General features: G+C 43.7%; 1 protein-coding gene across 1 annotated transcript in view; it reads right to left on the bottom strand.

The window, feature by feature from the left end:
- The window catches only part of EFCAB6 (EF-hand calcium binding domain 6), a 469,029-nt gene that overhangs the window by 277,140 nt on the left and 164,574 nt on the right, over window positions 1–27,315 (bottom strand). The window contains exon 9 of the mRNA XM_069228294.1: window positions 22,987–23,135. Within this exon, the coding sequence (XP_069084395.1) occupies window positions 22,987–23,135 (149 nt within the window). The remainder of the gene's footprint in view (window positions 1–22,986; window positions 23,136–27,315) is intronic.

Genomic DNA, 27,315 nt, shown 5'->3' with positions numbered 1-27,315 from the left:
TTAAAATACTCAGTGCAGTTTCAGTGCAATGGCTTGGTTTGGCACCCAGTTCAATATACCGATATACTTCTTAGAGAGGCTTGCGTATTGTCAGACGCAACAGTCTAAGTGATTATCAGGTTAATTTTTTTCTCTATGATTTGTATAGATCAGTGGTTCCTAGCCTGTGGTACAGGGACCCCTGGGGGTCCGCGAAGCCTCCTCAGGGTGTCCGCGACTGCTTAAAAAATAAATAATATTAACGAAGTAGGTCCCCCGCTTCCAGTAATGACCCTCGGATTCCAATAAAGATTCAGCAGGGGTCCCCGGGCTCCAGTAAGGATAAAGTGGGGGTCCACAGAAGTCAAAAGGTTGGGAACCACTGGTATAGATGGCTATGAGGAGCATGTTAGATGGTGATGCAAAGTTGAAGATCCCACCCACAGACCTGCAAACCTTTCCAATGTGTGATCCTTCCGCGGATTCATAGGAGTTGGCATATCGGTGCACTTGGCTTGTCGCAAGAGTTATAACACAAAACGTGACATGCTTATTTGAGAATTACCAGGTAGTTTATTAATTGCTGCATGTACATTAACTGCGCTTTAAATCATATTAGTGTAAGTACATTATATGCATTAGCAGCTTAACGTCACTTGTGATAATGTATCACTGGTGAATATTGGCGTCAGCACTTCGTTTGTGCAGGAGGTTGGTGGGCTCGAGCACCCTTCTTTGTGGACCGGGACAGGTTACTTATTAGGTTGTGACTCAGGGCAAGAAAGCCAGAAAAGGAAGATGACTGCTCCCAACATGGCGGCACTCATCAGAGCTCACCAGGTTTTGTGCTTGCTGTCTTCCATCTGGGATCACCGCAATGGGGGAAACTAAGGCCTGAATTTAGAGGAGCGTGGTAATCAAAATTCACAGACAGTATATGTTGAATAAGTAACTCCAGTGTACATTGAATAAAATTTTGATTTAGAGTTGTAGAAATCAACTGAAATTTTGCTGAGCGGATTCTGGTGGGTCTCGACCACCAATAAGTGGAGGTAAATACTATGAAAAAGATGTAGACGAGTCTGCGGTATCTGGAGAAGGATCTCTGGCACAATATCTGTAGATTAACTTCTATCAGCTGATAGAACTTTATCATGCAAGGGAATCCCCGCAGCATGTCTTTAGAAGGGAAAATATGGGTAAATATGACAAACCTCTTAAGTGAAGTTGAATTGCCAGTCCCTGTGTCTATGGGATGAAAATGTGTCAGTGGTATTGCACAATGTTAGAAAATCTACCAGCTGATTTGCCCACTGTTTGTAGCTTCATTGGTGAAATAAAAGTGTCCAATTTAGATGAACATTTCAATTTCATTGCTAGTACGATTTAAATCACATTACCTACTACTGCCACTTAGTGAGGCCTGTGCAGTGCTGCTGCTGCAGCGCACAAAAGGCTGCTGCTTGCTACTTCTCTCAGTCCCTAACTAGAGGCGTGTTGCACACTATGCTACGGTGGGCGAAAACATGGGGAGGATGCAGATCTATTGGTCTGACACAGGACATGTGATGATTCGACAGGCCAATGAGGGACAGGCAAATGTATTCCCAAGCCCTACTCTCACTGACATTGGCAGCACTGCCTTGTGGACTTTACCCTGAGGCAGGAACCCACTCGGACTGTTTCTGGCCAGTGTTGCCAGATTGGGCGGTTTCCCGCACAAATGGGCGATATTTTTCCCATTTGTGCGGGAAAAAAAACCAATTGCGGGGACCCCGATTGTTGGGCTATTTTTAGCCCTGTGTGCGCTAAAATCGCGGCGGGGCGGCGCCGCCGGAGATACTGGTGCGAGGAGAGACGCAAAGACTCGCTCGCGCAGGAGGGACTGCAGCCGGCGGGGGCAGGAAGCAGCGTGTGCGCCGCCGCCGCGCCCGTGCAGTGTCTCAGGGGGCTGTCAATTGGTAGCGCTTTCGCGCGCTACTAGATTGACGGCCCTCTGCCCCACTGAGAGCTCAGCTCAGCTCTCAGTGGGGCAGAGGGCCGTCAATCTAGTAGCGCGCGAAAGCGCTACCAATTGACAGCCCCCTGGTGCGACACTGAATCCTGGGCCAGGAGTCAGTGTCGCACCAGGGGGCTGTCAATTGGTAGCACTTTCGCGCGCTACTAGATTGACGGCCCGCATTCACCTGGGCGTGTGTTGTTGCCTCCCCATCTTCCGCTCTCTACTCACTCAGCCGCTGTCGGTACACTGGGCCAGGAGTCAGTGTCGCACCAGGGGGCTGTCAATTGGTAGTGCTTTCGCGGGCTACTAGATTGACAGCCCTCTGCCCCACTGAGAGCTCGTGAGCTCTCAGTGGGGCAGAGGGCCGTCAATCTAGTAGCGCGCGAAAGCGCTACCAATTAGCCCCCTGGTGCGACACTGACTCCTGGCTCAGTGTACCGACAGCGGCTGAGCGAGTAGAGAGCGGAAGATGGGGAGGCAACAACACACGCCCAGGTGAATGCGGTCCCCACTACTCAGGAGGGCAGGGCAGGCATCTTCACAACCAGGCGGAGGACTCTAAAGTGACACCGCATGCTTGCAGACAGCTAAGACCTCAGCTGGTGTTTGGGTCGAAGGGCCATCAATCTAGTAGCGTGAAAAAGCGCTACGAATGACGGCCCCAACATAAATATATTGGCCAGCCCACCCGCCCCCTGCTCGGCCCGCGCTTTAGATTATCCTCTTCAAGCCTCCACTCCAGAGGCATGGGACTACTTAACCTCCTTGTGGTACTGTCAGATAGTGTGCCATTACCCTGCAGTGCCAGTAAGTGACTAATGACGATTAGTGAGTGCTGTGGCAGGCAGTGCCCAACAGCCACAGCCAGCCAAGCCTGGCCTTACCCTTATACACCCAGCCCAACCCCAGAGCCACTCTCTTGAGCCTGTCTCCCAAGCCCATCAGCATTTCAACATCATTGTGCCGGATCCTGGGGCTCCAAAGGCTTCTCTCGAGGTCAGAGTAGGGCTGATAGCATCCAGAAGTGAAACCTTGAGGATCTGGGACACTTTCACTGCAGGTAAGAGCGTACCCAGTCCCCAGTGAGTGTGTGCAGTAAGAATTACTCTGGTCCATGATTATAAAAACAAGACCGTGAACCTGTGTAATGTAAGTGATGCACATATAAAGCACTGCACCATCTTTAGGTACAGTTTGTACTATATAAAAATTGCAGAAAAATGCTCAGAGATAAAAAACAAAACCTTAGCATAAGGAAAGACAAATAGAAACACATTTACTGTCTGATTTGTACAAGGTGAAGCCAGAGATTCTGCATAAATCACGGCTTCCATGCTGAAACTGTGTGACCTTAGGCAAATATTTTATTTCACCTAAACAAATTTTTCTTGATAGTAGGGAATGAAAGCACTGTCAAATGTGTGTGTTCAGAATACCAGCTGTACAAAAACCTGTTGTTTTTGACTTCCTAGACTAAAATGTTGCTCTATAATAATTTGGGCTACATACAGGATTCACATGACAACTGCCTTGCCTCTTGGGTCACTAATGGCACTGTCAGCAGTGTGGGGACAGGGGCAGGAATGGTTCTAGTTCATGTTTAAAAACTATCACTTTCAGTATGTATTCCTATAATAAAACATATTAATGTCAAAGCATCTATATATTAAAGAAATGCACTTTTTTAAAATTTAGAACACCTTATCATATTCTATCATGATTGTGGCATCACTTACTTGGCTTTTAATTTCAGGACTTAACTCATGACCGGGATCTTCAAGCGAGGGCCATCCTTGGCTTGGATCTCCCTGATAACTCGCCCACCTCTGTCGTACAACGCACATGCTTAAGTATTTTAAGGCACTGTCATATGTGCTAGCCAGGTCATGAGAACATATGAGAGCCCCTTTGAAATGCATGTGATCAGTATATCTGCTGTATAAAAAAGATTCACTTGCATTGTGCACAGATTGTATGCACGCATTGTAAGGCTTGCAAGGCATTAAAGGGAAATGTCACTTTTTAAACTGTATTACAGATTATCATGGATGAAGCACATGGATTTACAAATTGCTTCAGGGGCAATGATTAATGGAGTAATTTTAAATGCATACTGTAACATAAAAAGGTTATTTGTAAAACAAACATTCACACCTTTGGTCATCGTAGCTGCTAAATAAGATGTTTGATGCTTGTAAACTATGTTGTTCCAAGCAAGACTCCCTTTTAGGCACACTAAGTTATACCACCTCCAACTCTGATCTGTTTTGAGGCACCATGTTTGATGAAGAGATTAAGCGTGATGGCACAGTACACAGCAGAGTAGGACAGTGTTTTACAAAGGAGCAAGGCATAGAAAATACAAAGAGAAAGTTGTATATAATTTATTTTTAATAAATGTATCAGTGTGTTACACACACGAAACCTAGAAGAGCGATGCTTAATGGAATAAAGGTGGACTATTATTTGGGGAGCTTGTAGCCAACTCCCTACATATTATAGCAGCATGTTGTAGTCTCACTAAAAGGAATGTGTATCATGCAACAAAAGGGTGTAGACTTAGGCCCATATTTATACTTTTTTTGCACTGCATTTGCGTAATTGTTTGACTCAGAAGCTGCGCGAACGTACAAAATGTATCTGTATTTTGTAAGTTTGCACCGCTTTTGCGTCAAAAAATGACGCAAATGTGGCACAAAAAAGTGTAAATATGGGCCTTCGTTTGAATAAAATGGTATTTCTTAGTGTTAATGGTTTAATAACTCTGAGTCCTAAAACCCTTCCACCTGTCTTTTTTTGGTTGTAATGTCCATGCTTATTCCAGGCTTGATTTTGTGGTGTGGATTGAAACAAAAAAATGTCTTGATCAGGATCACTGCATCAGCAAAGGAGAAAAGTGCAAAAATGTCTTTTGCTGTTAGATCCTGTTGACCCTCATAATCCAGGGCAGATGTAGCTCACTAATACATGAGTGGGGCAGTGCCTCAGTAGGTGTAGAGGAGGCAGCATGAGGTGACTGACAGACTGGCCTGATGCCCTTTTATTGCCAAGTCTTTAAAGAAGAAGAACATCAGAACAGGCTATAGATATGCACTGGACATGCTAGATGGTCAGTTGCATTTCTATACATCCCAACATTTTAGACAAAGAAAGTTGCAGATTTAAAAAACAAATATTGTGAGAATGTATTTTCCCCATTGACTTCTACTGAAGCAGAGACATTTTCATGCGGGGTACAGCAAAAATAAAGCCATTTTTGGCTTTAGAAATCGTCAGCCTCCTGCCTCAATGGGGTCCACTGACGTGCATGTGTTTCACCCATATCTAGCATGCGCAGTGTGCATTTGAAAGGCAGTAAGAAAAGCAAGTTGTGCTTTGGATCCATTAGGTAGGGCTCTCGAATCTCACAGGTAAATGCTGTAGGTAACTAGCAAATGCTTGTCTTATATTTTGGCACTGACATTATATTGGGATTAACAGGACTACTAGTGTAAAAAGTAAAAGGAAAAACATGGAATTCTACATATTTCTTTAAAAGAGAAATTAGACTTATGCTTTAAAATGTTAGATTTATGATCCAAAATGTTTCTTACAGCCTGTAATTGCATTTTTTGAGCGTTACAACTTTGGGCTTGTTTTGGGCTAGAACTGGTTCATTTTGGGCTTGCTTTGGGCTGGTAGTTGAACAGCTTTGGGCTGTATAAGGCTTTGAAAATCTGGCAACACTGTTTCTGGCGCGGTGTGCCTCCTGATAAGGCTGGCGCTGAATTAAGGATTACACACTATAATTCAGCCAAATCAGTGACCCGTGACCGTCAGTGGTGCTTTTTCCCACACAAATGAGAAAAATGTTGGCCATTTGTGCGGGAAATTGCTCATTCTGGCAACACTGAGTCCGGGCCATGGAATTACCGTGTGATATCGGCTCTTCAACGGGAGACAATGTGAAGTGTGCCGATATCGTGTGATACATGGTGCCACGTGTGAGTTGGCAGGTATGCACCCAGTTTTCCAGGTTACTTTCACGTGTGCACAGTGGAAGGGATTAACAAGACAGCCTTATACACTGTGTGAGAGTTTAACACAGTGGTTTAGTTGGAAAGCATTCTGATTAGAATTAGGCATTGAACTCATGACTTTATGTTTTTATAGGATATTCCTACTATATCTGTTTTTTTTCTTACATTATATATTTTTTAACAATCTTGGTAGGATCTGTCTGAAAATAAGATAATTATAGTTATTGAACAGTATGTGGCATGTGCAGCTAATGGCTATTCTAACTTGATTAAATACAGAAGAAAAGTGTTCAGCACATATCGACGTAGCAAGCTAATGACAGAGTTCGAAAGGGTATTGATACCTGCCAGTCTTCAAGTACACTGGGATTTAAAAGTCGAAAACGTCAATTGGAATTTGATGCAATAGATGCACATTACTGATTTGTAAACCAAACATGCGAATAACAACTGTTTTAAATCATATGTCTCTTACAAAAATGTATTGTAATTACTGTTAGTAACACTTTTTAAGTCATTAAACACATTCATTATAAAAAACGTACCTCTGCCTATCTATGCTTTTCTTAGAATGTTTGTTTTATTTACATTATTTTTTCTTTAGGTAACCCCCAGTAAATGTTTAATTTGGAGTAAAAATCATTACACTTGGTGTCTGATGGATACTACATTTAAAAGTGAACTTGGATCCACCACTCAAACATCACGGTATTGCTTGACTTTTGCGTTGCATAATTTAACTGCACTTAACAAGTTGATGGACCTCGAAATACTATTGGTTAAATGGGTTACCTCTTTATTACATGCATTTAGGGGAGGGAATTGGAGTAAAGAGACAATTCCCACTGAAAACTACATGATTCTGTCATATGAAGTTAAGCAAGGCCAGCACCAGGAAAGACAACAGGACATATATGCCTTCAGACATTGTAATGCAAGCTGAATCATTATTTAAAGTATGGACAGATATTAGTCAAGGAGACACATTTCACATGTATGTAATTATGACACAACAATTCTACGATTATGAGTGACCTTTTTTCAGCAGAAAATTGTAGCCATTCAAGTTTCTTTTTCAGCCTGTGCCAGATTCGTTTTTATCAAAGAAATAAGCAGCTCAGTGTTTAATGTGCTATGCAGGCCACAGGCCCAGCTCACTCCATGCTGCTGCATTACTTTTGGTCCTGGCTTCTTCTTGATTTCCCCCCTGTTTTTAGAGTGCCTTCTCATTGTTTTTCCCTCACTTTTACTGCTTTCTCCTTGCTTCCCCGTCCCCGTTTTTGGTGTGCCTTCTCCTTGCTTTTCCCTCATTTTCACTTCTTTCACCTTGCTTTTCCCCTCATTTTTCATGTGCCTTCTCCTTGTTTTTTCCTCATTCTCACTGCTTTCTCCTTGCCCTTTCCCCTGCTTTTTGAGTGCCTTCTCCTTGCTTTTCCCTCATTCCCACTGCTTTCTCCTTGCCTTTTTCCCCTGTTTGTTGTGTGCTTTCTCCTTGCTTTTTCCTTGTTTTCACTGCTTTCTCCTTGCTTTTTCTGACATTTTTGTGTGCCTTCTCCTTGCTTTTCTCTTATTTTTACTGCTTTCTCCTTGCTTTTGTTAATAATGAAAAAGTCAATGTGCACAATGATACGTTAACATATAAAAACGAAATTGCATCACTATTATCGAATTCACCCGTCGTGAACGCTCCATCAACCACAACTCAGGAATACATGGCCAGGCAGGCTCTGAGACCTAGGCCCAAGGTTACTGATTGACAGGTCACAGGTGGGGCAGCCCATAGCCAGCAGAGAAATGTGTGAGCAAGAAGCTCAGATCAATCCCACAGATTGACGCAGCAACACCACAATGGTCCCAGGAGATTAGCCCCAATAAAGCCCACATGGCTGGAAGAGTGTGCGCATTCCCAAAACACCATAAAGTCAGATGTCACCTGAAGTTAGGAACAATCAGCCAATCAGAACACAGTTCTCCCGGCTGTAGTGTTTAACTAAACCAACTGTTCCTGTTTTGCCTAATGCCTCATATCTATTGTTTTTTCAAGGTAAATTCACATTCGAGCAACACTTTTTACCCCTGTTTTTGGTGTGCCTTCTCCTTGTTTTTCCTTAGTTTTCACTGCTTTCTCCTTGCTTTTATTCCATTTTTGAGTGCCTTCTCCTTTCTTTTCCCGTTTTCACTGATTTCTCCTTGCTTTTTCCCCTCACTGCCAATCTTGGATGCCACTCATTATTTCCCACTTCCGCCTAACTCCGCCCACCGCCTTCCAGTGTCCTTTCCTCCTTCCTCCCAGGACCTACTTGATGGAGGCCACAGCGCAACCCCATTGTGTAGGTCCCAGGCCCAGCTTGCCCCGTGCTGCTACACCGCTGTTGCTTCTGTTCTTCTCTTTGGTTTTTCCTCCATTTTTTAAGTGCCTTCTCTTTGCTTTTCCTTCGTTTTCACTGCTTTCTCCTAGCTTTTCCCCCTGTTTTTCTGTGCCTTCTCATTGCTTTTCCCTTGCTTTCACTGCTCTCTCCTTGCTTTTTCCCCTGTTCTTTGCGCAGCCTCCCCACACAACTCTGGACCATCACCTCACTTCCGGAATTCCGAATAGCCCTCAAGACCTGGCTGTTCAAATGAGCCTCTGGGACCTGCAAGCGCCTGGAAAACATGTTAGGTGGTAAGCTGCGCTTTACGAATCCTGATTGATTGATAAACCAATAATTGCCATTTTGACACTGGTCAGGTAAAACAAGAAAGGACTTTGAACACAAAGTTCTTCAGCCTGTCCTAGAGATAATTATCATTTTACTATCATCCAGAGAATGCTTGAAGGCACAAACAAAACAAAATAGCCAATATATTTGCTTAGCTCAAATTCTATAAAGAAATGTAAAGAAAGCCATTAAATCCCCAAAAGATCACTTAGATTTCCGGACAGTAGAGTGCTGACTATGTGTAAGCCTCAGTGAAATGAAGAAAATTGATGGAATGGTGATAGTGACTGGCTTTATCGGTGACTGCACAATTTAGGTAGTGGTGTGCATGTTCCCAAGTAAAATGTAATTCTTAATAGTGAAGACAGTGCAGACAGACAATGGTTATAGCGTGCTTACCGTTGCTTCATGTAGTATGCTGTGGTAGGTGAAATGTGAATGATACCTAGGAAGATGAATAGTCTTTTGATGGCAGGACACTCCTTTTAATGATACAGAGTAATCTCAGCAGCTAGAGAGCAGTTGAAGTCTTCATCTCTGTGTATCCTTCATGTACCTGTCTGTGAATTTATTGGTGTTCCTGGTCGCCTGCTGAGACATTAATGGAGTGAGCTGCCATCATATGTCTATGGCATGGGGACACATGCAATTAGTAGGTTAAGATTAAGGATACGGGGCCAGATGTACTAACCATTTTTAGAGTCGCAAAAGCTGTGAATGTTTGTGACCATAAAAATGTTTTTTTCAGATCTAATAATCCCACTTTGGGAGTCAATAATGTTTTTCAGGCTCCTAAAAAGGGACTGCAAATGGATGCTAATTAGGTATCTGGAAGAGGGTGTTGAAGGCAACCCTTCCAAATATTGAATCTGTAAGCTCAATGTTTTGCAACCAAAAGCTGATTGCAAAACAATCAGAGTTACTGAGACCTCCACGGAGGTGGTAACCCATTCACAAAAAGGGAGAACCCTTTACCCTTTGTGAATGTAAAAAAAAAAAAAGGTTGTTGAAGAAAAGGTAGTGGGTCCAGCAGGCCGTTACCAACTCATAAACACACTTTTTTTAAAAGTTTTTTTAACCCCTTCACTGCCAGGCCTTTTCCCCCTCAGGTGCCAGGCCTTTTTTTGGCTTCTTGGGACAGGGCGTGCTTAGGCCATCATACCTTTTTGTCCACATGAGCTACCCATGCCAAATTTGCGTCCTTTTTTTCTAACATCCTAGGGATTCTAGAGGTACCCAGACTTTGTGGGGTCCCCTGAAAGAGACCAAGAAATTAGCCAAAATACAGTGAAAATTTCATTTTTTTCAAAAAAATGGGAAAAAAGTGCTGCAGAAGAAAGCTTGTGGTTTTTCCCTGAAACTGGCATCAACAAAGAGTTTGCGGTGCTAAAATCACCAGCTTCCCAACTTTCAGGAAACCTACCAAACCTGTGCATTTTTTTAAAACTAGTGACCTGAAGGATTAAAAGATGGGGTGACTTGTGTGGCTCTCACCAGGTTCTGTTACCCAGAATCCTTTGTAAACCTCAAAATGTGGCTAAAAAAACACTTTTTCCTCACATTTCAGTGACAGAAAGTTCTGGAATCTGAGAGGAGCCACAAATTTCCTTCCACCCAGCGTTCTTTCAAATCTCCTGATAAAAATGGTACCTCACTTGTGTGGGTAGGCCTTGTGCTCACAACAGGAAATGCCCCAAAACACTATCTGGACACATCAAAATTATCAAATACAAAACTACCTGTTTTTGCGGGGGCACCTGCGTTTTTGGTCCTGGGCTCAGCAGCCATCTAGGGAAACCTACCAAACCCAGACATTTCTGAAATCTAGACACCCGAGGGAGTCCAGGGAGGTGTGACTTGCGTGGATTCCCCAATGTTTTCTTACCCAGAATCCTCAGCAAACCTCAAATTTAGCTAAAAAAAACCAAATTTTTCCCACATTTCCATGTGGGATCACTGCACTGGGGAAAATTTCCTACCACCCAACGTTCTCCTCAGTCTCCTGGTAAAAATGATACCTCACTTGTGTAGGTGGCTAAGTGCTTGTGACAGGGAAGAGCCAAAAACATGTCAAAATTGAGGGGGAACCAAAGTGGGTCCAAAAGGGCAGTTTGAAAAAACACATTTTTAGGCTGACAAGTGCAGCAGAATTTTTATCTGTATAGATGAGACAGTGCTGGGTGGTAGGAATTTTGTGAGTTCCTGCAGATTCCGGAAGGTTCCATCACAAAAATGTGGGAAAAATGTGTGCTTTCCAGCAAAGTTGCAGGTTTGCAGGACATTGTGGGTAAGGAAATGGTGCGGGGTGCAAATGAAGCACACCACCCTGAACTCACCCAGATGTTTAGTTTTCAGATGTGTCTAGGTCTAGGTCTTGTGGATTTTTCTACATGGCAGCGTCCCAAAGTTAAAAAAAAAGTGCAGCCTTCACCATTCCAAGTGGGACGATTTTGAGAGTTATCAAGCTCTCATGGCCCAAATGTAAAACAAAAACAAAAATAATCAAATGTCCTCTTGATTGCCATGGGATAAGATGTTTTAGTGTGGGGGGGACCCCTTCAGTTGGGGTGGGGGCATAACCAGGCCCACACTGGTTGGTAGCCACCACCCCACTATTTTTTTTTTTTAAATTCCCTGGGATCTAGTAGACTTTCTGACCCCCTGGGCTGTGGAAAGGGGGTAATCGCCCAATCTGTCCACTGGTGGGCAGAACACCTTTGGCCCCATTTATTTGGGGTGGGGCGTATGGCCATATCCCCAACCTCTTATTTTGAAAAAAAAAGTCTTCCCTGATCTCTGGTGGGCATGGGCCTTCCAAAAATAGGCCAATCTGGCCCCAAGGGGGCAGTTATGGCCAACAGTAATGTGCCCCCATGGGGAGCGACACTTGCCCAAGGGGCGGCCCCCACCAAATAAAAACACAATCATACACACACACCAATCCATGGTGTCTAGAGGTTTCTGCCCCCCTTGGGGGCAGATTGGCCTAACTTAAATAGGTCGATCTGTCCCCAGGGGGGGGGGGCAGAAATGGCCTAAATACAATTTGCCCCCCCAGGGGTATCATCCTTGTCTAAGGGGTCGCTCCCCATACATAAAAACATAAAGTAAATAAAAAATATATATATCCCTGGAGTCTAGAGGTTTCTGCCCCCCCTGGGGGCAGATCCGCCTAATTATATTAGGCCAATCTGCCTCCGGGGGGCAGAAAAGGCCTAAAAATATTTTGTCCCCTCTGGGGAGTGGCCCTTGCCAAAGGGCCCGCTCCCCTTATGCGTTAGCATAAAAAAAATAAAAAATTCCCTGGTGCCTTGTGGTTTCTGCCCATCAGCCTAATTATATTTGGGGCAGATATGGCCTAAAAATAATTTGGCCCCCTGGGGAGCAGCCCTTGCCCAAGGGGCCGCTCCCCATATGCGCAAGTATGAATAAAAGAAATAATCCTTGGTATCTAGTGGTTTCGGCCCCCCTGGGGGCAGATCGGCCTAATTATATTAGGCCGGGCAGAAATGGCCTAATAATAATTTGCCCACCTGGAGCGACCCTTGCTTAAGGGGTCACTCCCCAAACATAAAAAAATAAAAAAATAAAAAATAAACAAAAATAAATAATCCGTGGTGTCTAGTGGTTTTATGCCCCCCCCCCGGGGGCAGATCGGCCTAATATTTAGGCCGATCTGCTCCCAGGTGGGGCAGAAATGGACTAAAAATCATTTGTCCCCCCTGGGGAGTGGCCCTAGCCCAAGGGGCTTCTCCCCTTATGCGCAAGTATGAATAAAATAAATAATCCCTGATGTCTAGTGGTTTCTGCCCCTTCTGCCCCCTGTAGGGGCAGATCGCAAGGCCGAGCTGCCTCCAGGAGGGGCAGAAATGGCCTAATAATAATTTGCCCCCCCGGGAACGACCCTTTCCTAAGGGGTCGCTCCCCAAACATATAAAAATACAAATAAACAAAACAGTTTATCCCTGGTGTCTAGTGGTTTTCTGTCCCCCCCGCGGGGGCAGAATTAGCCTAGAAATCATTTGCCCCCCTGGGGAGCGGCCCTTGTCCAAGGGGCCGCTCCCCTTACTGAAATTTACACAAATAAAATAATCCCTGGTGTCTAGTGGGCATTTCTGCTGCCTGATCAAATTGAATGGCAAAAATGGCAAATGGCAAAAAATGAATTGTTGTCCTGATGAAGGAGACTCCTAACGAGAAAAAGTTCCTGAAACGTCGATAGATATGCTTTAGATAAGCTTTTGAATAAAGTATACGTGTGCTGGATGATATTTTTTCAAAAAAGAGGTTAGGAAGTAGATTGTGCAGGTAATAACACTTCAGAATGAATTTAGCCCTCAGACATTTTTGTGTGTCTAGCTATGTGAGTAGGTCTTAAAGAAAGGATGATCAAGACTAGTAGTACTTTGTCTTTAAACCTTTAGATGTTTAGAGTATTTTCTCAATAAAGCTTTTTTGTATTTGGAATTACTGTGTTTTTATTATATAGTTTGTTACAAGAAGTAGTAATATGTCTCATATTACCTTTGATAACAATTGTAAGGCTAGAATTAGAAAACAGGATGAACCTTACCACTTGAACCTTTCCATAGGCAGATGGCTCTAGCTTTCCTACTTCTAGATCGATAACATGATTACCAATAATATTAGTATTATAACACCATGTTCCTCATGTGCCTCGAGGCAATGCAGTTACTAGTGCTGTGTCATCTGCTCAAGAAGACAATAATCTAAACTGGACATAGAAGACATAGTAACCACCGGTCATTGTTAGGTGTTATACTAGGCTCTGCACATGCGCATCTGGCACTCACAGGTCAAGGACGAGGCCAACAATGCTGATGTGCATAAGATATTGGGGTTGAGTAAAGGTTTCCTGCGACCCAATATATTTCTGTCATTGACTTTCTATAGTCCTTACAATTGGAATAGCTGGTCTTGGTGTAAGGTATTTGCAGCCAACCAGGAAAATTCTATCTGGCATTTTTTCATTATTAAACCCTGCAAGATATAAGTGTGTATATTAATGCATGTGCTTGTATGGCAAATGGAAGACGAGACATATAGCCTTATACTAATGCAATACGTTTATTACAGCTGTACAGAAAACTGACATTAGTTTAATGCTCTTTGTGGCATAAAACATACATATGCGAGCGAACACTGCCAAGGGAGAAAGGATGTATGGATCATTGTGGACATGAACACCTTCAAGGCAGCCATGTGTGTTAAAGTTTTTATATTCTCTTTATATCTTATAGTCCATATAACAATACTCAGTGACAAGCGGGATAGGTCACACCGACACCAACCACGGACTACAATTTAAATAAAATATAAACAAAAAACGTATCTGCCCGTCAAAGTGCGCTATACATAGCGCGTGACTACACTCTGGATTCAATGTATGTCCGCTGCTGGTGCGACGATTCCTCGCCAGAGAGACTCACTGTAACTGGAGCAGATTGGGATCTAGTGCTCTGACTGAGGAACACTAGGCTAAGGGCACGTTATCTACATAGAGCTTAAATCTCCGATATCACAAGTGGCCAACTCTGTGTAGGAGAGAAGTCTTTCCCCGGGACATTCGGAGCTGAAGCTTCCCACGCATGGTCAAGGCAAGTCCGTCACTCACTCAGCTTTTCACCACAAACGTCTGCCTTTCGGATGCAAGGATACTGAGTACAATACGTCAAATAAAGTGTTTGTTTTCCACTTTATTGTGCCATTTTGGTGCACGCCTGAGAAGAGCGAGCTCCCGGTATCCCCACGGTCCCTCCCAGAGGCTGCGATTGGCAGCGATGCTTCACAGAGCATTCAGGTCAGTGTCTCACAAACAGTACAGATCAACCTGTCGACGGTCAGGCAATACAAGACATCAGCATGTCTGCTTTAAGTTAATGTCCCTTTATTATTGATATTTGCAATACATCAGTAAAATATATTTATGTTTGAACAGTTTTCGTAAAGCGCAAGGGCTATCACTGTTTTCTTCATTCTAGAACAGAGGTCTTCAAACTGGGGGTGCGGCCCCCCCTAGGGGGGCCTCAAGTGATCCCAGGAGGGGCGCCAAACTCTGGCCAAAATAAATATTATACAGATAATATGCCTTTGTTTTAAGCAGAATCATGTTATTGCAGTTTTAAAAAGGTAACAGTACATAACTGCAATGTTTTAATAGGCTTAGACATATTTAAAGATTGCCATCTTCCTAAAATAATTGTGAAAAATTCTGACGGGTGGTCCAAAGATTTTTATTTTTCAACTGGGGGGGCGCAGCATTAAAAGGTTTGAAGACCACTGTTCTAGAATCAGAGAGGGCAAGCTCATGGTCTTCGGTGCTATAGGTGTCCTTCTTCACAGGGTGGTGGCGTATGCTGGGTTTTGCACAGATTCTCCTAAAATGTAAAAAAAAAATCTTTCAGCCAAAGTTCCAGTCTCTCGGTGTGATGGAAAGTGGAAGTTGCGGGGGGGGGGGGGGGGGAGGGAAGGCTCACTGGAAACCTTTAAAAATGATTCCACGTTCCAACGATATGTGAAATATTCCAGTGCGCAGTCCAGTCATAGAAGGTGCACTGGTGATGCTAAACATAATGCATCTGTATCAACCGCTGCAAGACCCGCAGGCCTGGCTACTATTTGTGTCTAGTTGGATGTTGCCAGGACAGCCCGTGACCGAGGACACTAGTAAACATTGCTCATTTTCCCTTTAAAAGGCACATTCTCCCGGTTGCCCTAGTACTTAAGGGAACTTGTTTGCTGCGAATGCCCACTCTAAGTGAAATACCACCCCTCACAGAGACGGGAGCCAGCGGCTGAAGGCGGTTGTCACATAGCCCATAGTGGACACTGCGGTGGATGGAAGCAGAGTGTGAATGACTAATTAACAGGCCAGTGCATGAAGACCAGCGATAAAAAAAAGTCCTTATATGTATGCAATATACATTTTTTTAAAACACTACTCTGGAAAGACAGATAAAGCAGTCTCAAATGGCAGGTCTGAAAAACGAGGTAATGTTTTCTTGGCAACAGGTTTCTTTACTTCCACTCAAATAAAACACCAATAACAATACTAGTTCCAATAAGAAAACCTTGCCACATACTATACCCTACCTACCAAGTGCATCAAAGCAACTGATTTATAGCAAAAAGCAAATTATAAACACAGACAATGGAGACTGGAACAAAGTCATGGAAATTAAGAGATGTGTAAACTGCTAGCCCATACGCACTTCTGATGCAATCAAGATACCACAAATCTGGAAAGTACAAAATAAAGCGGGGACTGAAATGTGCCTCCACAATGTGGTGTACTTAACCATATGTATAAAAAGGTCTGGGTGTTGGAGAAACTAAGCAAACACTTTGTGAGCTACTAATCCCCCACTGCCAAAGCCTGAAGACACAAGACACAGCCATAACGCAGGTGAACATTTTTCGAAACCCAACCACAGCATCCAAGATCTAAAAACTGCAAAACTCAGATAAATTCAAGACAGATAGGGTCACATGGATGGCCACGTTTCAATGATTTTTGGTGAAGTATAATAAAAAGCATTCCAAGTATCGCCGCTTCCATGCATAGACAGCCATTTTAGAATATTTCTTCTTATGCTTTATGCAAAACCATTAGAAGAAAACAAGCACACGCAAAGCCAACAGCCTTAACCATCAATACAAGACCTACTGGCCGTGCCAATAATGCTTGTTCACCTATTGAGGTATGTTATTAGCATTTGAACAGGCTGAAATGATTACGCACTGTGTGCAACAATAGTGTTGTGGGGATGTAGCTTTCATAAAGCCAAATTATTTTATACGCTAAAAAATATCTTGGAAAACGTCAATCGGAATTCAGGACATGGGAGAATTTAGCTACAGTTTTGTCCACTACAACGCTGGCAAGTAATGCTATATTTTTGCCTGTTCATTTATTTTTGAGTGAATTGGCACTTACACAAACTAGGCGGTAGAATGCAGATGTTTCTACAGTGAATGGTTAGTTCAATAACGAAGTGCACATTCGCACACGACATTAAACGTCTGCTAAGGGCAAAGTACCATCTTCATTCCTACTATGATGCTACGACAGATTAGAAGCACGTGTAATTTACCCACTTAATGAAAAACGCAATTTGATTGTGGCAGCTGAAGCTCCCAGTCGGAAAAAGAAAAACAGATCTGGTTTAAAGAGTAATAAATGCACTAGAGCATAAAATAAGTCATTTCTGGATTATTACTATTCATGGGCTTTGGAAGGAAACACATTGTAATGTGACTGGTTAGAATCGATTCTATGAGATGTCCAAATCCACATTTTTCTGCCACTTTACGGTAAGATCCTACTGTGGGTACTGCTCAGCAGCATACCGCTGTCATCAAAATTATTATTGATAGGTTATCACAGCAAGAGCCAACCCCATCACCTCAAACACTCCAATTACCTCATCAGAGGGTTGATCATTGCACTGAGTTCTACTCTTTCCTGCCATAGTTCTTCCACCAGGAATTGCCCGGTAAAGTTGTGTAAAAGGTCTCACTGACTTTCTAAAGGTTTAAGCCAACACAGGAATCCCTCTCAACTCGCTTAGATCACATGCCCAGGCCGACCTTTTTGGACACACTTGTTTCAACTGGCAAGGCAAGTAGGTATGTCTTGTTAATACACCGCTCAGAGTACTGCAGATTACCTGTCAGTAATTGGCCTGTACCACCCCACCCTTCCCTGCCAGGGTTCACACATTCATGGGACTATGCCAACGAAGTTCTACTTAACCGATCATCTGAAATAAAACACACCACAGAGTATCTTTATTGTACAACAGACTAAATTCCAGTATTAGCCGTCACTCTGAGTGTATGAAATGATATGGAAGGAGACAATGACACATAGCTCCAGATCCACCCCCAATAACAGAGAAAAATGAACACTAAAGTGACCATGTGTGATAGGCTAAGTGGCTCATCACACAAGCCGCTGGTGGTCTCAAGGATCTTGTGAAACAGCTGCGGCTTCAAACTGAAATATTTACCTTCTGTAGCTGAGGGCTTTGTATCCATGTCCCAAAGTCCAGGCAGCCAATGGCAGAGCCATTCACTCACAGCCAGTGTGACTGACAGGTCGGGCCTCCAGTCTGTGATTTCCACCACATGGTCAATAGCCATGTTGGAGGTCCCAAGGTGGCTGTCACTGAGCGCGTTCATCTTTGTGCAGTGTGTCGTATGGCGCAGAAGTGAGGAGTGCTGAGTGGGCCAGGATTACGTGCAGTACCTGGAGCCAGAGATGGAATGCAGAGTACTGTCCAGATTAGTGCAGGTGTGTATGTGTGTTTTTGGCATGTGTGCACAGATGTGTGTTTATGTGTCAGCATGCATATGCATGAGAATATATAACATCCCATGCAGCAGTTTTGCGGAACGCGTCTCCAAGAGAAAGCCTTCTTGGAAACTTCAGAGTGCAAAGGTTTTCACACTGTGCTGGCCTGGTGGTAGCGTCATGGCATCTTTCATGGCAGGTGCAGCAGTAAAGAAACTGTGGCCCCCAACATGAACCAAGAAGGTTCTAGATCTGTAAGGTGTGCTGTGACCACCCGAACACCCAAGGGGCACTGGTGAGGCCGAAGGGGAGCACGCCAAATTGAAAATGCTCCTGGTCCACTCTGTACTCCAAGCAGCGTCAGTAGGACTGCAGGACGGGTGCATGAACTTGCACCTCCAGCATGGATTGCATATGACCTCACATATCACATGTTCAATAACATTAGTGACATCGCTGATAACATCTTACCATGATAACATCTGATTGGCTGTTTCACATAAACAAAGATGATTGGCAGCCATCTTAGGACTAGGGGACTTGTTCCCAGTGTCCTGAAAAAAACCATACAGGGGGTAGGATAGGGATACCCTGACCCCATAGGCCTTCAGGGAGGGCCCAGAAGGAACCCCCTAGGGCCAAAAACTAATTTTGTTTTGTTAGTGGTACCAAGATATATTTTTTTTAAAAGGTTGAGCCCCCGTCCTTTTAAATTTGAACACCCCGGGGTGGACTAGGGCCCGCGTGGTCACTGCATTTTTATATTTGGGGAGGGGGGGGGAAGGCAGCCCCCCTCCTTGACCCATTTAATCATCCCAGAGATCCCATCCCCTGGGGCCAACCAATGTATTTAAAAAAAATTGGGGAGGTGGGTCTGCTGCGCTCCTCAACACGCCATGTAGTGGCCCCAAGGACATAATCTCCTGGCGTATTATACCATATTTTTAATGATCTGGGGAAGGGGCATACAACCCCCATACCCTACCCAGTTACTGGCCCTAGGGACCCTGTCCTATAAAAGGAAAACTGAGAAGGAGTCAGGTACAACTTTAACTTTCTTATAGAGAACCCCAATAATGTCAGAAGGCTTGATGTCATCTAGAGGTGTTCTACGACTTATTGTGGAGAGCCTGCCTTCAACAAACAGTTCTTGAAGTACAGAGATGGGCAGCAACCACCGCCATCACTGTTGTAAAAAGCAGAGGAGTGCTGGAAATCAGAAGATGAGCATGGCAAACTGAAAATGCTCTTGGCCTACTTTGAACTTCAGGTAACATTTATGGGACTGCAGGATAGGCACATAAAAAGTATGCATCCTCTAGGGTCAAGACAATCATCCAGTCAGTGTTAGAATCTTGAATTTTTCGTTCTGTAAGAAGGTGTTCAGAGGAAGGAGATCTAAAATGGGACAAAAGTGTTCATCTTTCTTCAGTATAAGAAAATAGCAGGAATAACAGCTAGTACCTATTTTCAGGATTGGAACCCTCTCTTTGGCTCCTTTGGCCAAACGAGCCTGCACTTCATAGAATAAGACTGAAGGGCTCCCCAGAAAGCTGGTCTAATGTAGGCAGGAGATGCAATGAGTATAAAAGGTATGTCAGGGCATAACCGTGTTAAACAATCTGAAGGACCTAACTGTCAGATGTTATCTTTTGCCCTAACGGATATATCTGATCCTGCCTCCCACAGGATGGTTGCTTCCAACTAATGGCAAACTAAAGCAGCTTAGAGGCTAATGCGCATGTGCTTTCCCTGGTCGCCTGGGTGTTGTCTGCTTGATCCCAGCCCATGACCTTGAAAAGACTGGGGAGTCCGTTAGGTGTTTGGGGGTGTGGATATGTGCCTTGGTTTTGTTGGTACGTCAACCTTTTGGAGTAGTGCAAAAGGGACAAAACAGTTGAGGATACTATCTCACAGGGGAGAAAGACCTAAGGAGCGCACACCATGGTGTACCACTGATTAGGGGCGCTCAACACAGTTGCTCCCTCTCGCCCTCTTATTTACATTAGCAATGGAACTTCTAACAGCCCAAGCACAATTTGAGGGGCAGCACTGGGGTATTCCCTTACCGGATGAGACATACACGATTTCACTCTTCATTGATGATACCCTGAATTACCTTAAAGATTGCCGTGTTGACATCTCCAACAAGGCCAATCTCTCAAGTGAGTTCAGCACACTGTCAGGCCTGTATGTGAGCTGGGGTAAATCCTGCTTGTTCCCCTTATCCCCTAACATGCAACCAGTTCTCCTGGTCCTGGGAGGAAACTTAGTTAGATGGGAAGGCGAGTATTTAGTTATCTTGGGATCCAAAGTTTTCACTCCAAATAGGACCTTATGTATGTCAACAATATGGCTTCTCTTCATCACAGTTTGCATTCTGGAGGTCCCTTCCATTGTCAGTAGCGGGTCACATTGCTGTCTGATGCTTCTGCGCCTTTTATATAATTTTGCCAACCTCCCACTGGAACTCTCTTGCAAATTCTTAAGAAACTCAGACAAAGTGATAGGTGACCTCATCTGGCACAGGGGACGCTATCAAGTGGCCCTTTTCAAATTACAAATTACTCCAGATAAAGGTGGGGCCACTAATTATGAATATTACTATTTGGCACTCAGCTGCAGTGGATATCCCCCTAGTTAATAGCGCTCTCCTGTGAGAAAACCAGTGTTTTGAAGCCTCAGCTAGAATTGGCAGCAATCATAGCCCTCCCTGGTCATTGGCCTTCCACACCTCGTATGAGTAGCCTTAATTTGTTTTAACAAAGGCCTATGCACTACTAAGGACATGCCTCTATCCCACTCCAGGACTTCCTGAAGACACTTGGATGATTTTCCAGGCACGAGTTGCGATTCAGGAACCAAGCTGGCATTTTACCCTTGGTGACCTGTTTCAAGATGGCCATTTACAAGTCTTTCTAACCTTATATGACCACCTCGACCTCCTTCGAGGCCAGTTCCTCTTCTATCCAGCTATCCGTGGCAGCCTTCAAATAGCTGGGATGGTGAGGGACTCCGAACCAATGCTGGGATGGTGAGGGACTCTGAGCCTATCACTCATCAGGCACCCTTCACACAACGGGAGGAGGCCACCAACGTATAACATGATTTTCCAGGGCCCTGCTTACCCAATCCCAATCTCCCCTCCATACGCTGAGAGAGTCTGGGAGGAAGAATTCAATAGGGTGCTTCATGACAAACAAAGAGTGGGTGAGCGCTCTGGAGTATCCGCAAAAGATTTCTCAAAATGTCTGGTTTAAACATATTCAATTAAATGTCCTGCATAGAGATTGTTTTTCCCCCAAACATTTACATAGAATTTTCCCTCGGGCCTCTGACATATGCCACAGATGCCACTCATCATGGCAGATCTCAAACATATGAGTTGTGACTGTTCCTGTTTATGCTCGTACTGGGGGGAGTGTCAGAAAAAATACTGTCAGTTACTCACTTGCCAAGGCTGGATACATGGGAAATAGCAGCGTTAGGTATCTATAACTGCTCTAAACTGAAGGTGGCAACTTGATTTTATGACCTATTTCTGATTGTCCCAAAGTAAACTATCACAAGGAATTGGAAAAGTCCCCAACTCCCTTCCATGGTGGTCCGGTATTGTTCCCTGACTGCATGGGCCAGAGCAGAATTTGTGGCGCTCCACAGGCACGAGACTAAGGCCATGCGATGGGGTGCTACTGCTCACACATGGGATGACATTCTTGCCGAATTTGTAGTGACCCAGCCCGAATGTATCATATCCCATGAACCTGCAATTTTACCTGGGGGTGTGTTCTCCACCCTCGGTGCTGAGGTACTCTCCTCTACTTCACCTTAGCCCTGTGTTGTTCAGGTTGTTGCCACTTTCGGCTGTGTAGACCCCTCTTTACCTCTATCACGTTCCACAAGAGTTTCGGGCATCTCCCCTCAATTCTTTTGGGTTCCTCACCTCATATACCCCCCTAACCTGCCTTGCCAAAGTGTCCTCGCTCACAGTTCACCAGCAGTGTACCCCCAAATGCTGGTGTCTCTTGGTTCACCAGGCTCTCTCTAACCTTCGCCCCTCTGAGTTACCCCATCCAGTTCACCTGGCTCTTTTTTAGGTTTCTAACTCTTCACAGCGTTGATATAATGTTTCTTAGGTTTATGTTTCCTACCAATTCACTCGCACGATGCATGGTTCTTGCCATTAAAACCTTGCTGTATGTCTGTTTTACTACATAGCACCAATACAAATATCTACAAAAAACGAAAATCCTTATTTGTGACACCATTGTTCACTTTGTGAAAGACTCAGCAACATTACTTTATATCTTTTGTTATTAGGCAGGAGTATTTTGAAGGACACATCTGTCATATTTATAGGAGTGGAGTAACCAATGGCCTTTAAGGAGTGCTGAATGACAAAGGTTAGTAAAGGGTAGATGCCTAGGTCAAGCACGTCTTGAGTAGGTGAAGATTTTAATTGCTAAAACAATATAACGACTGCTATAGTGGTAGAAGGCAACTTAATGGGGGGTCTTCTAATAAAAACACTATGAGACCCCTAAAATATCACTGAGGGTGGCTGCTTCACAGTAGCACAAAAACCATGGCCCTAAGTGGAGGGAGTAGGGGGTCTGAGAGGTGGGTCTTTCCCTTGCATGCTAGGTGGTGAAGGGCCCTAAGAAAAATCTCTGAATAACAATGAATATTGTAGACCCTGAGACAGATGTATGGTCATATTTCGCAAAGCTGCTTCATAGGCCCATGCAGGCATTCGAACACACCTCTGTTGATTTAACCGTGAGAAAGTACAATAATGTGGAATACACCATACGAGAACGCGAGTTTGTACAACCTGGACATTTTGTAGATTAATTCAAAAGATGTGTACTGCAGGCACACCCCTTCTCCAATGTTATGCATACATGGGATTCTTGGTTTCCAAGTAGAAGTATTACTTTTTAGGAAGAAATCTAAGCAAACAATTCTTACCTGTTCATTAATTCTTGAAAGGTTCCATTTGGTAATGGAAAAATAAAGCTGTTAATGACTGATTTGAGGGCATCCAAGGAGATGAATCCGTCTCGGGTAACATCAAAAGCTTTAAAAGCTTTCACAAGATTCCGGTGGTTTACGCATACCTGTAGAAGACATAATTAAACATCTGTTCACAAAAAATGCTTCACAGAGTTATTAACAAAAAGAAAAAAAACATTCGGCTATTTACCCAGTGCTTTCCCATTTCTCTCTCCGTTTCTACTACATCAAGATATATCACATGTTTCACTTCTGATTCTTCACTCTAGTTTACAGCCATAAAGTAAAGTCACCAAATGACCAATGATAAACAACTATCACATGACATTCTTACACCTTCTGCAAGGAAAAGAAGGACACATTTTCTCTAATGAAAAAAAAACATTTTATTTGGCAGAAAGCTTACCAAATTGCTAAAAACAAAAAAGAAGGATAAACATGCCCATGTTCACATTCTATTTTTTTCAGGTTTTGTCTAGAGACAAGTTTTGTTGTTTTGAGAACTTCATAAAAAAATGATTCAGAAAAAATAAAAACATACATATGGACATACAAAGAATGGCTTTGTGCCAGCCCACTTCATCTAATGGACTGTTCAACTATTATTAGCATTTTACTTTTTCCCACCAGAGTACATGGTATCAGGCAATGGGTAAGCCCAGTGTTTGGACAAAATATTGATTTAAAAATATTGGGACGGAGAAATATCGGGAAGCAAATATCTTGTTACACAAATATTGAAATCCAATGCATTCCCTAATGCTGCAGAGACTGGAGTGGGAACAGTCAATTTTGCTCCTCCAAAGTCCAACAGTTTCCCTACTCTTGTGCTGACTGGAGTGGGAATAGTATATTTGACCCCTCCAAAATCCAGCACTTTCCCTTCTGTTGAACAGAATGGAGTGGGAATAATACATTTTACTCCTCCAAAGTCCAACATTTTTCCTACTGTTGGACAGACTGAAGTGGGACTAGTAAATGTTACCCCTCCAGAATCCAATGCTTTCCCTACTATACCCTGTTTGGAGTGAGAATAGTAAATTTAACCCCTTTGAAGTTCAACACTTTCCCTACTGTTGTGTTGTTTGTAGTGGTAATAGTAAATTTCACCCCTCCGAAGTCCAATGCTTTCTCTGTTGCACAGATTGGAGTGAGAATAGTACATTCTAGCCCTCTTTCCAACGCTTTCCCTTGCACTGCATAAACTAGAGTGGGAATAGTATATTTAATATTCTTAGACCCCAATACTTTCCATAATGCTGGTTAAATAGAGTTTATATCATTAACCTCTTAAGTGCGTTGTCAGCCAATGACTGACTGCCTCAATACCTCTCCAGTGCGGGTGTCGGCCATTGGCTAACACTGGCTGACACTGGGGAGGGTCATAAATGCCACTCTGGTGCTCGGCATCAGAGATAGTCCTTTATATGTTTTTTCATCAGGCTGTTCAGGGAGAGCTTCCTGAGCAGCCAGATTGTCTTTTTTTTACTTTAAAGAGGTCATTGCTGTAAAAGTGATGGGCTCATTGTACATTCACTGAATCAGTTCTCAGGGGCATATCTCAGCCCCTGAGCACTGATCCCTTTGGGGAGAATCTCCCCTCTCCGATGGTACCTCTGCCCAGCAGATTCCTGCTTGGGAATCACCACAAGAGAACGATCCCCAAGCAGGGATTCACACACTACCCACCTGGGAAAGGGGGACCAACACCTTGGACAAGGGCTTGTGCTCCCTAGTGGCAAATAGTAGCCTGTTAGTCTTTCTGCAATCACTGGGGGGCAGATGGGGGCAATTATACCTGATCTGCTTCCCTGGTGGGAGGGGGCCTAAAGGACAGTAGACATCAGGATTTTTTAAATACAAATATAGGGGTGAAGGCTATCCAACATGGGCATAGCCATGCCTCCATCCCTAGTAAATAGAGAGTCTTTCTGCCCCCACCTGGGCAGATGGGGTAGTTACCCCCATTTGCCACCAGGTGGGTAGGCAGAAAGCCTACTAGATCTGAGGGAAAGTTAAAAAAAAGATATATAGGGGGTAGGGGCGGCCCTCCAGAGACATAGCTATGATCCCACACCCAACTAAAATGGGCAACAGTCTTCTGCCCCCATGTGGGGCAGATGAGGGTAATTACCTCAGATCTGTTCACCAGGGAGGCAGAAAGCCTACTAGACATCAGGGATTTCGTTTTGATAAAATATAGGGATAGGGGATTTCCAGCATGGGCATGCTCCCACACCAAGTAAATTGGGCAACAGTCTTTCTGCCCCCTCAGGGAGCAGATTGGGTAATTACCCCTGATCTGCCCCCAAAGGGGCAGAAGGCCCACTAGATGCCAGGGAAAGTTTTTTTATTTTTTTAGAAAATTATAGGGGTTGGGGCTGTCTACCATTGGCATGGACATGCCTTCACCCTAACACCTCTACTAAATGGGGCAACAGTCTTTCTGCCCCCCCCCAGGATGGGTAGATAGGGTAATTACCCCCAACATGGCCTGCAGGGGGGCAGAAAGGTCACTAGACACCAGGGATTTAGTTTTTATAAAACTATAGGGGTGAGGGCTGCCCAGCATGGGCATGGCTATGCCCACACCCCAACTAAATGTGACAACAGCCTTTCTGCCCCCCTGGAGGGACAGATTACCCTGATCAGCCCTCTTCCCTCCCCTGGGTGGGGCAGAAAGCCCACTAGACACCAGGGAGTTAGGGCCCAAAATCCACAGCTACCCACTTTGTAAAGTTTTGAAAGGAAAAATGTTATGTATGCAAGTTGCATTTTGGCCCATTTCCTGCTGCAGGCACTGAGCCTACCCACACAAGTGAGGTACCATTTTTAGCGGACGACTCAGGGGAATGCTGTATGGAAGGAAGTTTGTGGCTACCGACAGATTTCATAAATTTCTGTCACATAAATGTGAGGAAAATGTGTTTTATTAGTCAAAGTCTGAGGTTTGTAAGGGAGTCTAGGATTCTGGATTCCCCCTAGGTGTCTATTTTTCAAACATATACAAGTTTACTAAGATTCCTAAGGTTCCTAAGGGCCCAAAACCCACAGCTACCCACTTGGCAAAAAACAGGTCAGTTGTGAGTGGATTATAGTGATGTATCCATGTTGCATTTTGGGCAGTTTCTTGTCGCAGGCACTATGCCTACCCACACAAGTAAGGTACCAATTCTTTTCGGAAGCGCATAGTATAGTATCATATTTGTTATTATCAATTGGAGTTTGCTACCTTTGTGTCTACCAAATGTAAGGTGGAGTGAAAGAAAGAAGACATTGAAAAATACCTTCCAAACCATATGCTCATCGGAGTACTCAAAATTCATAGATGTACAAACAACCACTGCACCTAAACTCCATATCTTGGGCCTATTACAGAAATACATAGTTTTCCTTGATACCCATTTTTCACTCTACGTATTTCACAACATGAATTGGGCTATACTCAATACACAATAAAAAACCATTGTACAATGCATCTCGGTTGTTGGCTCTGGGTACAATGGATTCTTGGATAACCTACAAACCCCAAATATTCTCGCAACCAAAAGGATCCACCGAAAGTAATGGTACATGGCTTTTGTAAATTGGCTACTGTAACATGATGAAAACATTGTCACACATGGCTATTTTTTCCTATTTATTTTCAATATTCCTTTATCTCAACAGTTCTTTTTTATGGAGAAAACCAAAAGGGATCTACACATATGACCCCTGCTGATTTTGGAATAATGTCTACTTTTCAGAAATATATGGCTTTCCTGGATCACATATGGGCTTCAAACGGGTTTCCATCATGAACTGGAAGTAGATTGAAAGCACTAAAATAGGAAACATTTGCTATCTCTTTAAAAAATGCCAAAATCTATGATAAAAGAAATTGTAGGTTTTTTGATTCAGCTCTGCAAGTTCTGAAAAGTTGGGATAATAGTGACTTTAGCACAAGAAACCATTTGTTGATGTCATTTGTAGAAAAAAGGCACTTTTATCCAAAGCACTTTTTTTCCTATTTTTCCCACAAAACTCCAAATTTAGGTATGTTATGGCGATTTTCCCAGTCCTCTCTGGGGGAATCCACAAACCTTGGGTACCTTTAGAATCCCCAGGATGTTGAAAATGGATGCCCCTTTGGGGTGGATAGATTATGTGGACAAAAAGTTATGGAGGCCTGAGCGCAAACTATCCCAAATAGCCAAAAAACACCTCTACACTGGGGAGGCAGGTGGGGGAGGGGTGTATGGGAGGCCCAGAATTTAAGAGGTTAATTGTTTCATTGTTTCATAT

Source organism: Pleurodeles waltl, chromosome 4_1 (genome assembly GCF_031143425.1).
Source record: "Pleurodeles waltl isolate 20211129_DDA chromosome 4_1, aPleWal1.hap1.20221129, whole genome shotgun sequence".
Lineage (NCBI taxonomy): Eukaryota > Metazoa > Chordata > Amphibia > Caudata > Salamandridae > Pleurodeles > Pleurodeles waltl.
This window is presented reverse-complemented; position numbering and strand designations above follow the sequence as displayed.